Source organism: Palaemon carinicauda, chromosome 44 (assembly GCF_036898095.1).
Source record: "Palaemon carinicauda isolate YSFRI2023 chromosome 44, ASM3689809v2, whole genome shotgun sequence".
Taxonomy (NCBI): domain Eukaryota; kingdom Metazoa; phylum Arthropoda; class Malacostraca; order Decapoda; family Palaemonidae; genus Palaemon; species Palaemon carinicauda.
In genome coordinates, this window is record NC_090768.1 from 24,584,124 (window position 1) to 24,600,245 (window position 16,122).

Consider the following 16,122-nt stretch of genomic DNA (forward strand, 5'->3'; position numbering starts at 1 on the left):
GTTCTCCTGTCGGGTCGTCAGCAGCTAATTCTCATCTTAATTTGTTGGACAGGAACATACGGTAATCTTTGACACCGTTGTTTAATTAGTTCATTATGCATGTTTCATTAGATTTTTTATGACCTTCCTTTACATTCAGAACTTCCTCGGCTTCTAATTGGCCTCACAGGTCCATTGCTGGGCTACATATCCTAAATTCATAAATCCAGGCCAATCAATTAGTTACTTTTCAGGTTTTACTGATAGTAATGCATCTGTAATAAAGTGAATTTGATATGTTTTCAATAAAATCCTATAACTTCTAATCAAATAGCTTTATCCCTAAACCTTACTGATTTGCTACCACTGTTCAGAAAGCCTGTGGAGTTTAACAGTTAGTCACTTTGGTTCTACAGTAACCATATAAACATATGCCAAACTACTGTGACAAACAGATTTTTTTCTCTGCTGAGATTACAAGTGTCAGGAATTTATGCAAGTGTACAAATTACTTATGTGGGAAGTAACGAATTTATATAGAATTTTATTTTTGTTTTAGATGAATCACATGTTTCTTTTGCAGGTACCTGAAATCTACAATAGGTAATATTATGTTAATAAATCGATTCCGGAAGAGACCGGAAGATACTGAACCCTCGCCCGAAGAAGTAATATTCAATTTTTGGATTGATTATTTTGTTGAAGCCACCAACACTGAAATACAAGATTCTATAAGATTCCCTGTAAGTTTCATTTTCTTTTTCCCTGTGGTTGGGTTGAATATTTATGATAAAGAAAAAATGTAATTTTTGTTGGATTAAAAATATGTACCACCATAATACCAAGTTTTTGTTCATACATAGAGACAGATTTTAAAAATTCCTAATATAATTTTGAGTTTAAAATCATATTGGTAACTTTCCAGATTTTGATATTAGAGCCGTCTAGAATGTATCAACCTAGTTACTATTTACCAAGTTATGTGACAGTTAACTTAGGTGCAGAAGAAAAGAATATTCAGCTCAGGAATCTTTGTGCTGATCAATTGAAGGGAACGTGCCGACAAGTTCACGAATGGCTGTTTAATGCGTCAAGTATCAAAACTATCACGTAAGTATACTTATCTACAATTTATATAGTTCATTGTATATATTGATTAAAAAGTGTCCGTAGATGGGTTTGTCATGTTATTAGCGAACGAGTCTTGTTCGGGTTCTGACTTAGTAGAGCAGAACAATCTCCCGTTCTTGATAATCTTTAAAGACTTTCCATAGTACCACTTGTTTTATTATCTTTGAAAATGTGACCTTTGTCTTGCTCATTTTTGTTTTAAAGTGTTTAGTTGGATTGAACCAAATCTCAGCATTATTGGAAGACTGTAGAATATACAGTTCTCACCTAGGGAATTTTGTATGAATAAAGAAAAATTGACAGACTGCTGTTTCATGATAAATGGGAAATTTCTCTGTAAGTAGAGACAATGTGCTATATTTCTAACTAGGACTAATAAATGGATAGAACATTGGTTACTAATCTGATGAATATGTAGTTATTTTCGTGAGAAAGTTTTAGGTGCTGATTAATATTTTGAGTTGTTCACTTACTAACAAACCTTTCATTATTTATTGTGGATTATCTTTCGGCTAAGCTGGAAGGTAGACATTAGACTAAAAGTGCGAGGTGGCAACCCTGCCTAACCACTTGAGTGGGTAAGCAGGGGATGGTGGGGCAGTACCTAGCTGCCTATATATACTCTCACAGCTGTGAGCTATGTCACTTTTCTTTTGGCTTGTGGAGAGCGGACGTCTCCTCTCTCCTCCATAGGCTGCCATTGGACTTTGTAGTTTATTGCTTTCTCTTTTCAAGTTTGCTTGTACTCTTCTTGACACAAAGAGAGCGTTCGCCCCTCCAACGGCCTCCTGCTGACGACGGTTCCGCCTGCCATCCTGGGACCTCGTTGTCTCCTTATCTTCACAGAAATTCTCCGGCTGTTGGTGATGATCTTCACGAGACCAGCGCTCCTACTTGCAGTGCACAAGGACAAGACTCTTCATCTTCTTGTCCTTCGGGACACTTGTCCTCCGATCATCGTTCACAACAATCGGTAGATCATCATAGAGATCACAGGTCATCGCGATCTCAACACACTTCTTTTAGAAGGTGTTCTTAGTTTAGAGCTTCACGCTCAGGCGTTCCTCTTCACGAGGTAAAGTCTCATGATTGCTGTCATCATGATCACGAGCAAGACAGTCTAGATCTAGGTCTGGACGCCTGCAATCTAGATCGCGCTGATTTAGATCACGAGGACGATGCTCACGTTCATGAGGGCGAAGCTCGCGTTTACAAGGGCGACATTCACTCTTACGAGGACAACGATCGCGAGACCAATGCTTACGTTCGCGAGCTAGAGACTCGAGACGTTCACGCCGTTCACGATTGCGGGTTAGACACTCACGATCATGAACAGAATGTTCACGATCAAGGTCTAGATGTTCTTCTTCAAAAGGAAGAGGTAAGTGCACACGCAGTCCATCCGCTCGTCGCTCCTCAGCTCTTCCCTCACCTCAACGACCTCGTACTGACCCTGATCTTGCTATGGAACACCCTATAGACAAGCGTCCAGCTAAGCTTCCCCCAGGGCCCTTTGCTTCTTGGGGCGCTTTAGCAAAGCTTTCGGCTATGCGATGCACTCCGTGTTCCGCTATGACGCACTCCCCAACGCTTCAGGTTGCCCCTATTCAGAGGCCCTCACTGCCTACTACATCTGGCATAGGCAGTCCTCTGGAGCATCGGGAATCCTCACGGCTTCCACCTTCCAGTTCGGGTCCTGGTGCTCGTGAAAAGAGCACATAAGTTCGCAAATCATGCCCATTGTCGCACTAAACTCGTGATTTTGCACGTGTATCTGCGATTTCCACAAGCGATTCGTGAGTAGAAGTACCAGTATCCCGAGCAAGTGCGGTTCCAACACCTCCGCCTCCGCCTTCTTCCACCTCTATTGGCAGGCCGATACCCTTCCCAGAATGGTTCAAGGAGCCTCCTAATGAGTATGCTAATGTGCCTATTAGCCCTGATCGCCCTCTTCGTTTGTTGAAAGAGCATCTCCTGTTGCCCCAGATGCTATCTCTTTTGTCGTCTCAGGCTACTAGGATTCCTTTTAGACGACGTTCTCCCCCCCTGGAGTCTCTTAGGAAACCCAGGACTTCTCAAAGGGCAATAAATTCCCTTAATGGGTTAGTACCTTTTTGTCAACCCTGCAGAAGTTCTTGGGTGTGGCACCTCCTGCTACAGCCCCCTACTGTCTAGTCTGGGCTACTCCCTTAGATTTCGATTCGGGTTCGTCACATAAGAGTTCAGATTCTAGATTCTAGAAGGAGATCTTCGTTAGACAAGGCACGACGATCCTCCCCATCTCGATTTAGTGCTTAGATGCCTCCAGCTGTGGATTGTTTTCTCGAGAGTCTTCCCTTTACTCCAGTTAAGGGTAAGGATGTCTTGGCGAAATGAAAAGAGGAAGATGAGAGGCGTCGCTCCACCTCACGCCGATCTCATCCACCCTCGGATGAGCAGGGTTATCGGCTCACTCAGGAAGATCACTGTCCATCCCTTCAACTCTCAGCAAATGGAGGTGGTTCCTCTGAACCAACATCCAGTATTCTTACCACCTGCAGAGGAAGCGCCTTCAGCTCCCGTGGCTAAGGCTTCTACAACTAGTGTTTCGAAACCTTCGCAAGTTCCTCCAGACTACATCTTGTAGGAACACTTTCCTGTGCGAAGGGAGTCCAAAGACAAAGACGAGACCCAAGAATGCCAAGGCAAGGGAAGCCCGTTTGGCAGAGGTAGACAGAAGGTCCCCTGTGGCAGGTCCCTCTTGCAACCCAGTCGGCGACCGAGCCTTACCCCAAGCTTTGGATGCTAGTCTGGAGGTAGATGATACCATCGACACTGATGACGAATATCTCCCGAGGGCAGCCAGTCTGAACTTTCACTCGGAACAAGATAGAAAAGAGTCGGAGCACACCTTTTGGCAGGTCTTCTTTTGCATGAGGGCCATCAATAAGGTGTCTAATCCTGGTACCACCACCCAAGAAGGGAAAGCGATGGTTCTTGATGAGATCTTGGGAACTCAGAGGCCCCCTAAGACCAGTGCAGCTTTGCCCTGGTCTAAGGGCCTGACAGCTGCCAGAAGGAAAACTGTCTCCCAGATGATTGGAACTTCTAGTTCCTTGAGGGTAGGTTCCTTCTTGTGATCTTTACAACTTCCTTTTGTATTACAAAGGAAGTATTATGAGATCGAGAAGGAACCACATTCCCCGTGTCCCTCGACCCTTCGTTGGAGTCTGACCAAGGGTCATCCGACTCAAACACTTTCCACTTTGAGAGCCTCCCTTTCGGCATTTGGGCTCCTCAACATGGTATGAGGCCCGAAGTACGCCCTGCAAGCTGCTTCATGGCTTGACCTATGGTTGTGGTTCCTGGACTACATTGTGCGCTTCATGATCTTTCAAAGGAGTCCACAAGGAAGTCCTTGGAATTCCTTCTATAGTCAGGTACCCGAACCCTTGAGTTTTTGTTGCACCACGTCGTCAACTTGTGGGCGAATGCAATACTCAAGAGGAGGGACACCATCATTGGGAAGTTCCACAGGCAAGTGCTGAAAGTGGAAGTGTCATGCTTGAGGAATTCTACTCTCGAGGGTTCCTCTCTCTTTGTTCCTGAGGAGATTGAGAGAGGTGCTGAAAGATGGAGGAAATCATCGAATGAGTCTTTTCCATAGGGCCGGGACATCCAGGTCTTACTGAAGACTGTCCTAGTCTTCCTGTAATCAGTGGCCCACTTTTCTTGGTAGACTACTGTATAAAATTTGCAAAGGTATCCAGTCATATCTTGTGTGGTGCATTGCAAAAAGCCTTTCAGTTGAAGGATATACTGTATTGGATAATCTCCATCTGTGAAGTGACGTATGTAACCGAGTTGTGCCTCTGCAGATAGGGCTGCTCAAGCACGATGGGCCATTTGGGTAATTCTCTTGGTAATTTGATAGAGAGCAGTGGGTCTGGTAGGTCTGGGTACCATATGACTTGTGGCCATTTGAAAGCCATGAGGCTCCAAAGTTCAGGGTAGTTAGTACCTTGTCGACTATACTTTGTATCAGGCAAACTTCACAGTATCTCACATCTTGTTAGTCGTACTGAGGAATGGGGAAGGGTCTCCTTTACCTTTGTCCATGATTTTGTGGCTATATCTTAAAACCCAGCCATTGATGACCCCTGGTTTAAGGGATGTGAATCATGGCTGGGATGATTTTCTTTGCCCTGTGAGGGTACTAAGAAACTTTTTAAAGTGAACTCAGCTATAAAGCCTGCTTATCAGCTCAGGCACATGTAAAAAGATCTTCAAAAGCATCCTCTTCTAGCTTCGGAAAACAATAAGGAAAGTGCAACCTCAATCAATGGGGACTTGGAGGGACTTCCACATGCACATGCTCACGAAATTAGAGGGGTTGGTGCAACAGTAGCCTTCAAAAAAGCCTTCCAGCTAGGCAAGTCTTGAAAGCAAGGGTCTGGAACCACCTGACAACCTTTATAGTGCACAACCTGCAGGAATGTATTCAAAAGATCTTTAACATTATCTCTCTGGGAACTGTGGTAGCTGTTCAGCAGTTTATGTAGCATACCTAGCTCCTTCACAGGACAAGAAACATCTCGTCTGAGATAGTGGTTGCAATTTTAGTCTGTCTCTGTTTCCTCCTTTATTCCGCTTCTAATAGGTGCAGCGAGGATTTTGTTAAGTAGCTAGATTGGACTTTGATGCAAGTAAGGTAACTTACTGAACAACTATTCATTTTGATGAAGATAGAAGTATTTCCCCCATCCTCCTTGCAAGGGAAAATCGACAGAAATGTAAACCTATCACTTTCAAGTTAGCATTGCATTTCAGATTTTATTTCCCAGTGGGGATATAGGTTCCTCAGTTGACCATCTGGTCTGAAAGAAAACTACCCTATCACCTGAGAATCTTTTCTCAGGTTGGTAGGAGATGGATTGAAGTTGGTACTCTTGCACATCATCAATTTTATGTTTACTGATATTATGGGATTTTAAACGAGTCATGTTGGGTTGGTCATAGGAACCTCTTCCCTCCTAAGGATAAGCCTCCTATTAAAGGACAAGGGTTCGTATTTGTGTGGCAATAAGTTCATATTAAAGTAATTTGTATTTTTCTTAACTATACAAACTTGAGTCCTTTAAGTTACTCTTCCCGCCTCATCCACACCACAATTCCGAGGCAAAGGTCAAAGTGGCCACTCAAGTGTGTTAGCAGGGGGCTTGGCAACCCCGCCACCCACAAAGTAAATACCAGCACCTTGTTTTAGATTTTAACAGTATTGTACTCTTATGAAAAGACTCCGGTTTATATAGTTAGGAAAATACAAATTATTGAAAAATTTGTGATATGTGGTTAAGCTTTTCATATTTACTTTTGACATGGCATATTGGATTGCTAAGTTTGAATATTTGAATTGCTCTATTCCTATTAGTTAGTTATTCCATGAATATGATTTTTCCTTTTTTTAGAGGTACATGTATTTTTGTATTTTTAATGAGTATGCTTTATGTAGTTGGATAAATTTTGGCTACTGTATGCATATGTTTGGCTACTGTATCAAGTTTTTTTTTATATACAGTACAATATGTCTTGTTATGTATCTTATTTAATTATGGTTCTTGTATTAATTTCATGTCTTTTATATGCAAATACAGTATGCACTTTTTATATCTTATCACATTGCTCAAATGATTATTTTCAGGTTGTATAAGAGAGATGAGAGGGCAGTATTCCTGTATGTTCAGGAAAATTCCGATGATTTCCAAATGTTTTTCCCGTCAGAGCAATGTCGCCTTATTTTCTATCGTTTGGTACAAGAGTTGATAGCTAATCAAAAAGGTACCGTCATGGACTTAGAGGCTGAAATCTCTGCTGGACCTATTCAGGTAAGAAGAATTTTACGATATAGATAACTTCCTGTTTTTGTTTGCAAGAAATTTGTTATTTATCCCAAAGTTTGGAACTTTATTATTATTGTACATACATACATATACCAAGGCACTTCCCCCAATTTTGGGGGGTAGCCGACATCAACAAAGAAACAAAAACAAAAAGGGGACCTCTACTCTCTACGTTCCTCCCAGCCTAACAAGGGACTCAACCGAGTTCAGCTGGTACTGCTAGGGTGTCACAGCCCACCCTCCCACATTATCCACCACAGATGAAGCTTCATAATGCTGAATCCCCTACTGCTGCTACCTCCGCGGTCATCTAAGGCATCGGAGGCATAATTTTGAGTAACTAAATTTGGAATATTTAAGCCAAAATACTGGCTTCATAAAAACCCAGATAGTATTACCAGAGGAATGTGCGATATAACTTATTAGTTTCCCATTATGCCCTGGCACAAAATCAGAGGAACATGAAATGAGGCAAGAAATTGGTCTCAAAAGTCTTCATAGTTTGCTTTTAATTGTATTAATAATTTCAGCAAATTTATTTTTAATCAATGAAAGGTCTGCCATTTTAGACAAAAAAAAGGAAAGATTCCAATTTTTCAAAATTGAGTATGATGTAAAAAGTAGTTTATTTTTGTTATCAACTTGTACATATCTACTGGTCACCTCCACATTGATACTTCAGCTGCTGATTGATGTATAAAACTCCAGTATGGTAAAACTTTTGTAACATATAGCTGCTTTATACTCCTACAAAGACGGCTCATATTCAGAGCTTTGAACATGATGTTAACATTGTGCGATTTATACATATCTTGCATACAGTTTAGCTTTTCTTGGCCTACTTTCCTAATGTAGCCTAGCACTTCTGAACTATATGTTCTTTTTACCAACCGTTTGCTGTCCATCCTTTCCATATGACTGAACCTCCTCAAAATACTCTGATCCCTCCTTTCATGTACACTAACCTTTTTAACACTTTTAAACTTTTTACCACTTCTCAACCAATCTATTGTTTTATTAGACCACCGTAACACCTTTCTAGATTTTTATGCAAGTGAAAATTGCTTCAAGGTAAGGTTAAAGAAATAAATAGCTGTGTTAAGAGGGAATGAATGGATAGTGAAATTTTAAATATATTGCACAATGAAGTGAATTGATATTACAAAGCACCTGTAGTAAGGTGTATGGTACAGTATGCAGTGTTGTCCTAAGTTGCCACTTAGTATTGAATCTTATATTTCACTTTGTATCGTTTAGCCATCTATAAACAGTTGTTTCGTTCATGTTAAGATGAATAGTTATATCTATTTTTATGGAGAATCTGGTGAAGTAAGCTTGACTAGAATTACATTTATCTGGTGGCTGTTGGATAGCTCTAGTCATATTTGACAGATGACTTGCTTGTGAGAGTGCCACCGTGAGACTGCCAGTTGATGTTCGGTTAGACCCCGCCCACAACTACATCTCCGATAGGTTCTTTACGTTGAATACATGACTATGGTGGCTAAAAATTCAGACTCATTAGGTATTGATTTGGTTTCATTTTTATCATAATTAAAGATTATTGAGTTAATGTTTCCATAATGATCTAGCTGATATTTTGATAAAAAATATAGCATAGATTATTTCAAATTGTCCTTTATGAACTGTATCTTTTATTGAGCAAGGTTTCAAAATGCTTTGTCCTGGGAACCTAGTCTTATTAGAAATGTGAAGAATGTGAGAGTTGCCAGTTAGTGACTTTCGAACGAAAATCACTTAATTCAGGTATCACTATTTTTGCTGTATACTGTACAATTTTTTTAAGTGAAATGGAAGTCTTCTTTTGGCATTAATAGTATCTTGTGACCATCAAAAATATTGTGCAGACCATTTAAAAAGCAGCATGGTATCAACCTTTAAGAAGACCCAGAGAATAATGATATTGAGGCTTTAAACTAAGTTGATGTGTTATTAAGTATGTAATATAGGACAAGTTCTGAGATGTATTTATATTTTATTTATTTGCTAAAAAAAATCTTGTCGACAGTACGAATATGAAATGGATGACAATGGAAAGCGAATGATTCTTGGGAAAGGAACATACGGCGTTGTATATGCAGCAAGAGATCTCAATACTCAAGTTAGAATTGCAGTTAAAGAAGTTCCTGAGAAAAATATTGGGTAAGTAATCTATTTAATTGATTGTTTATGATATTATTATGAGTTTTACTTGCTATTGAAGGGCTTTAAAAAAAGATGCAAGATTTCCTTTTGTTTCTTTTCATTCTATTGTTCTCCTGTCTTGTGTTAGATAGATGACTCTCATCTTAACTTGCTGTACAAAAATATGTGGTATATTAAATTCTTTATATCTAGTTGGATATTAATCTTGGCACTGTTGTATAAAGTTTTTCATAATTCTGATCGTTAGTTCCATTCAAATCTAAGCCTAACCAATCACTGCTGTCAGTGTGTTGCACTGTTGGCATTATATAGGGGTCTTTGCAGGATTCCTTCAGGCCCTAGCTGCACTTGCCTTGTATACTTCTACTTAATATGCGTTCTTGCTTTCTCTCTTCCATCTTGTCTGACTCTTCTAACTTTTACCCCATTGTGTAATTGTAGGGTTTTAGCCTACATGCACTTGAGAGCTTATTGGTCTCACAGTCCCTAATGCAGGGCTATAAAGCCCAGATCTATAAATCCACATATACCCATCATTATGCAATAAAGGATATGTGGATAATAATCGAATAGCCTTTTCTTTTCTTTGGCTTAGTCACATACATACATATACCAAGGCACTTCCCCCAATTTTGGGGGGTAGCCGACATCAAACAAATGAAACAAAAAAGGGGGACCTCTCCTCTCTACGTTCCTCCCAGCCTGACAAGGGACTCAACCGAGTTCGGCTGGTACTGCTAGGGTGACACAGCCCACCCTCCCCCGTCATCCACCACAGATGAAGCTTCGTAACGCTGAATCCCCTACTTCTGCTACCTCCGTGGTCATCCAATGCACCGGAGGAAGCAGTAGGGCCTACCGGAACTGTGTCAGAATCGCTCGCCATTCATTCCTATTTCTAGCACACTCTCTTGCCTCTCTCACATCTATCCTCCTATCACCCAGAGCTTTCTTCACCCCATCCATCCATCCAAACCTTGGCTTTCCTCTTGTACTTCTCCCATCAACTCTTGCATTCATCACCTTCTTTAGCAGACATCCATTTTCCATTCTCTCAACATGGTCAAACCACCTCAACACATTCATATCCACTCTAGCTGCTAACTCATTTCTTACACCCATTCTCACCCTCACTACTTCGTTCCTAAGCCTATCTACTCGAGATACACCAGCCATACTCCTTAGACACTTCATCTCAAACACATTCAATTTCTGTCTCTCCGTCATTTTCATTCCCCACAACTCCCATCCATACATCACAGTTGGTACAATCACTTTCTCATATAGAACTCTCTTTACATTCATGCCCAACCCTCTATTGTTTACTAATCCCTTAACTGCCCCCAACACTTTGCATCCTTTGTTCACTCTCTGACATACATCTGCTTCCACTCCACCGTTTGCTGCAACAACAGACCCCAAGTACTTAAACTGATCTACCTCCTCAAGTAACTCTCCATTCAACATGACATTCAACTTCGCACCACCTTCCCTTCTCGTACATCTCATAACCTTACTCTTACCTACATTAACTCTCAACTTCCCTCTCTCACACACCCTTCCAAATTCTGTCACTAATCGGCCAAGATTCTCTTCCTCGTCTGCAACCAGAACAGTATCATCCGCAAACAACAACTGATTTACCTCCCATTCATGATCATTCTCGTTTACCATTTTCAATCCTCGTCCAAGCACTTGAGCATTCACCTCTCTCACCACTCCATCAACAAACAAGTTAAACAACCACGGCGACATGACACATCCCTGTCTCAGCCCCACTCTCACCGGAAACCAATCGCTCACTTCATTTCCTATCCTAACACATGCTTTACTACCTTTGTAGAAACTTTTCACTGCTTGCAACAACTTTCCACTAACTCCATATAACCTCATTACATTCCACATTGCTTCTCTATCAACTCTATCATACGCTTTCTCCAGATCCATAAACGCAACATACACCTCCTTACCTTTTGCTAAATATTTCTCGCATATCTGCCCAACTGTAAAAATCTGATTCATATAACCCCTACCTCTTCTAAAACCACCCTGTACTTCTAAGATTGCATTCTCTATTTTATCCTTAATCCTATTAATCAGTTCCCTACCATACACTTTCCCAACTACACTCGACAAACTAATACCCCTTGAATTACAACACTCATACACATCTCCCTTACCCTTATATAGTGGGTACAATACATGCACAAACCCAATCTACTGGTACCATTGACAACACAAAACATATATTAAACAATCTCACCAACCATTCAAGTACAGTCACACCCCCTTCTTTCAACATCTCAGCTCTCACACCATCCATACCAGATGCTTTTCCTACTCTCGTTTCATCTAGTGCGGGATCGAACCCTAGCCCCTTCTAATGAAAGGTCAGGTCGGTTCCAACCATGCCACGAGAGGCCATTAAAGAAGTCGGAACCTAACTGCTAATCTGCTGTTCAGGATTTACTTGGCGAGACATCAGTCTCTTACCAGCGAGTTTTCCCGGACTTCTCGGCCCACCACGTGACACAATTGATAGTAATTCATTCAAATTACCCCTAATGAGTCAATATGGATAGATATCAACACAACATCGTGGTCAAATAGAAATAAATTTCTACCTCATACTTGGGATTGAACTCTAGCCCCTTCTAATGAAAGGCCAGGTCGGTTCCAACCATGCCACGAGAGGCCATAATTATTGTAAATTATCATAGTGTCATTAGAAACAGTTTTCTATAGTTGATTAAATGCAAATACAATGGTTTTCCTGTTTTACTACGTATGTAGGAATGTACAGTATATGGATATGGCAAGTAAAATATTTGTAATAACATATTTGCTAAATATTATGGTTTCAAACAATTGACATAAGTCGATTTTCAACGTAGGTCAGATATCTGCCTTAAGTGACATGTGGTACCTATACAGTACTGTACACAAAATTAACATAGAAAGAAAAGTACGTATAACTTATCATTATATAAAAAACAGATACCTACATTAATAAGCTTTCATGTGATGTACAGTACTGTACAGTTTAGATTGTAGAAATAGATGTAAGGTCAGAAAAAAATATATAACTTGGATTTTATATTTGTATTTAGTGCTTGAGGATGAGTGACGTAAAACTGGAAATGATGTCTGTGTGTGCACATACAACATATATACTGGGTTAATAAGAATTGTAGTGTATAATTGTATTATAAGACAGCTACATTTGATTTTGCTGTTACATTGTTTTTATATTTTAAGTTTTATAGACAATTGGTTTTATTGTTTTCTATAGTTTTCCCAGTCTTGATCAATGTTTCTTGTTAAAGTGATACTGTAATATAGAATATATCTTGAATTTCAGGGAAGTACAACCTCTCCATGAAGAAATTAAACTTCATTCAGAGTTGCGGCACCGTAACATTGTTCAGTACCTGGGAACAGCCTCAGAAGATGGTTATTTCAAAATCTTCATGGAACAAGTACCTGGAGGGTCACTTTCTGCTTTGCTAAGATCAAAGTGGGGTCCCCTTAAAGAGAATGAGGCAACAATAGCTTACTACACAAAGCAGATACTTGAAGGGCTCAAGTATCTTCATGACCAAAAAATTGTTCATAGGGATATAAAAGGTTTGTAAAATATTCCCGCAGCTAACTTAGTAAATTCATTTCAGTTATTATTTTTAAGTTTATATGAATAAATGTTTATAAGTTTATATGAGGCAAAGAGGGCAGCTGGCCTGAGATGGGGTCAGGGATTGGGTCATTCATATGAAGAGAATAGGAAGAAGTTTTGGAAAGAAGTGAAGAGAGTAAGGATGACTGGTTCAAGAATTGACGAGTGAAGAGAGTAAGGATGACTGGTTCAAGAATTGACGAGACAGTGAAAGATGGAAATGGAAGGTTGTGAAAAGGAGAGGAGGCAAGGAAAAGGTGGGCGGAATATTTTGAAAGTTTACTGAATGTTGAGGATAATAGGGAGGCAGATATAATTGCTGTTGCAGGTGTTGAGGTGCTGGTGATGGAAGATGAGAATGAGAGAGAGATTACAAGAGAGGAAGTGAGGAGAGCTCTAGATGAAACGAGGGTAGGAAAAGCATCTGGTATGGATGGTATGAGAGCTGAGATGTTGAAGGAAGGGGGTGTGACTGTACTTGAATGGTTGGTGAAATTGTTTAATATGTGTTTTGTGTTGTCTATGGTACCAGTAGATTGTGTTTGTGCGTGTATTGTACCACTATGTAAAGGTAAGGGATATGTGAATGAGTGTTGTAATTCAAGGGGTATTAGTTTGTTGAGTGTAGTTGGAAAAGTGTATGGTAGAGTACTGATTAATAGGATTAAGGATAAAATAGAGAATGCAATCTTAGAAGTACAGGGTGGTTTTAGAAGAGGTAGGGGTTGTATGAATCAGATTTTTACAGTTAGGCAGGTAAGCGAGAAATATTTAGCAAAAGGTAGGGATGTGTATGTTGCGTTTATGGATGTGGAGAAAGGGTATGATAGAGTTGATAGGGAAACAATGTAGAATGTGATGAGGTTATATGGAGTTGGTGGAAGGTTGTTGCAAGCAGTGAAAAGTTTCTAAAAAGGTAGTAAAGCATGTTTTAGGATAGTAAATGAAGTGAGCGATTGGTTTCCGGTGAGAGTGGGGCTGAGACAGGGATGCGTGATGTCGCCGTGGTTGTTTAACTTATATGTTGATGGAGTGGTGAAAGAGGTGAATGCTCGAGTGCTAGGACGAGGATTAAAACTGGTAGACGAGAATGATCATGAATAGGAGGTAAATCAGTTGTTGTTTGCGGATGATACTGTTCTGGTTGCGGACACAGAAAAGAAGCTTGGCCGATTAGTGACAGAATTTGGAAGTGTGTGTGAGAAAAGGAAGTTGAGAGTTAATGTGGGTAAGAGTAAGGTTATGAGATGTACGAGAAGGGAAGGTGGTGCAAGGTTGAATGCCATGTTGAATGGAGAGTTACTTGAGGAGGTGGATCAGTGTAAGTACTTGGAGTCTGTTGTTGCAGCAAATGGTGGAGTGGAAGCAGATGTACGTCAGAGTGAATGAAGGTTGCAAAGTGTTGGGGGCAGTTAAGGGAGTAGTAAAAAATAGAGGGTTGGGCATGAATGTAAAGAAAGTTCTATATGAGAAAGTGATTGTACCAACTGTGATGTATGGATCGGAGTTGTGGGGAATGAAAGTGATGGAGAGACAAAAATTGACTGTGTTTGAGATGAAGTGTCTAAGGAGTATGGCTGGTGTATCTCGAGTAGATAGGGTTAGGAACGAAGTGGTGAGAGTGAGAACGGGTGTAAGAAATGAGTTAGTAGCTAGAGTGGATATGAATGTTGAGGTGTTTTGGCCATGTTGAGAGAATGAAAAATGGCTGTCTGCTAAAGAAGGTGATAAATGCAAGAGTTGATGGGAGAAGTACAAGAGGAAGGCCAAGGTTTGGGTGGATGGATGGAGTGAAGGAAGCTCTGGGTGATAGGAGGATAGATGTGAGAGAGGCAAGAGAGCGTGCTAGAAATAGGAATGAATGGCGAGCGATTGTGACGCAGTTCCGGTAGGCCCTGCTGCTTCCTCCGATGCCTTAGATGACCGCGGAGGTAGCAGCAGTAGGGGATTCAGCATTATGAAGCTTCATCTATGGTGGATAATGTGGGAGGGTGGGCTGTGGCACCCTAGCAATACCAGCTGAACTCTGTTGAGTCCCTTGTTAGGCTGGGAAGAACGTAGAGAGTAGAGGTCCCCTTTTTTGTTTTGTTTCATTTGTTGATGTTGGTTACCCCCCAAAATTGGGGGAAGTGCCTTGGTATATGTATGTATGTATATATGATGAAAATTTCAATTTTGAAAGATATGTTGGAATAACATAGGATTTGGGATTGAATCCTAAAATTTGGTATTAATTCTATGTACTGTACATATAGTTCATTGATTAAAATTCATATTTCGCAGGTGATAATGTTCTAGTCAATACATATACGGGCGTTGTTAAGATCTCGGATTTTGGAACTTCAAAACGATTAGCTGGTGTTTGCCTAAGTACTGAAACATTTACGGGAACTTTACAGTATATGGCGCCAGAGGTTATCGACAAAGGAGCCAGAGGCTATGGTGCACCGGTAAGAAGAAAAACACACACACACACACACACACACACACACACACACACACTCACACTCTCTCTCTCTCTCTCTCTCTCTCTCTCTCTTTGACTTTGACTTTGACTTTGACTCTCTCTCTCTCTCTCATATATATATTTCTACAAAGCATGTAAGCCACATTTTAAGTATTTTGTCATAGTATTTATATAAAGACAACCAGTTTCATTTACTATTTTCTAACCCTCAGTGGCAGTATTTAGCTTTGAATTTTATCCATGACTTGTTTTCCTAGTAAACTTCTCAAAAGTTACATGTCTCCAGTAAACAGCCAAACTGTTTTACCTCCCAGTAAACTGTCAAGATAGTAATGTTTTTGCGTTGCTCAAATTATCATCCCTAATTTGCAAACAAAATATTTTGATAAAACTTTGAGTTTAGAAATGTGACAGTGTTTTGATCAAGCCAAACAAGCAAAATTGCTATGTAACCATTCCTAAATTGTCATGAGACCGTAAATGAAAGGTTGAAATTGGAACAAGGTGGAGTTAGAGAAGTGGGATGACTAAAGAGCCAAGATACAAAAGTAGAAACAAATTGGATAAAGAGAAAAACTATGGCTCAGCCCATGCATGGCACATTGTAAGCAATGCCTACATTCTGTGATAATTAATCATTTAAAATTTTATTGATTTTAATTTTTTTTCCTGAATGTCTTCTTTTAAAGTAATATGGTAAATAGTTCTCAAGGAATCTTCTTTAGTTAAATATAGAGTAATAGAATTCTACTGAATCTTTCCCTGTATTCATGGTACATATTTATTTCAAGAACAGCTTTTAGAAATTAATTTGTATTTTTCTTAGG

At 40.1% G+C, this 16,122-nt stretch overlaps 1 protein-coding gene across 8 annotated transcripts in view; it reads left to right on the plus strand.

Moving 5' to 3' along the window:
* Ask1 (apoptotic signal-regulating kinase 1) overlaps positions 1-16,122 on the plus strand; it is a 196,408-nt gene that overhangs the window by 41,898 nt on the left and 138,388 nt on the right. For all 8 annotated transcript variants that reach the window (XM_068366648.1, XM_068366646.1, XM_068366641.1 and 5 more), the window contains exons 10-15: positions 563-722; positions 905-1,089; positions 6,791-6,974; positions 9,019-9,152; positions 12,517-12,782; positions 15,112-15,278. In XM_068366648.1, coding sequence (XP_068222749.1) covers positions 563-722; positions 905-1,089; positions 6,791-6,974; positions 9,019-9,152; positions 12,517-12,782; positions 15,112-15,278 — 1,096 coding nt within the window. The remainder of the gene's footprint in view (positions 1-562; positions 723-904; positions 1,090-6,790; positions 6,975-9,018; positions 9,153-12,516; positions 12,783-15,111; positions 15,279-16,122) is intronic.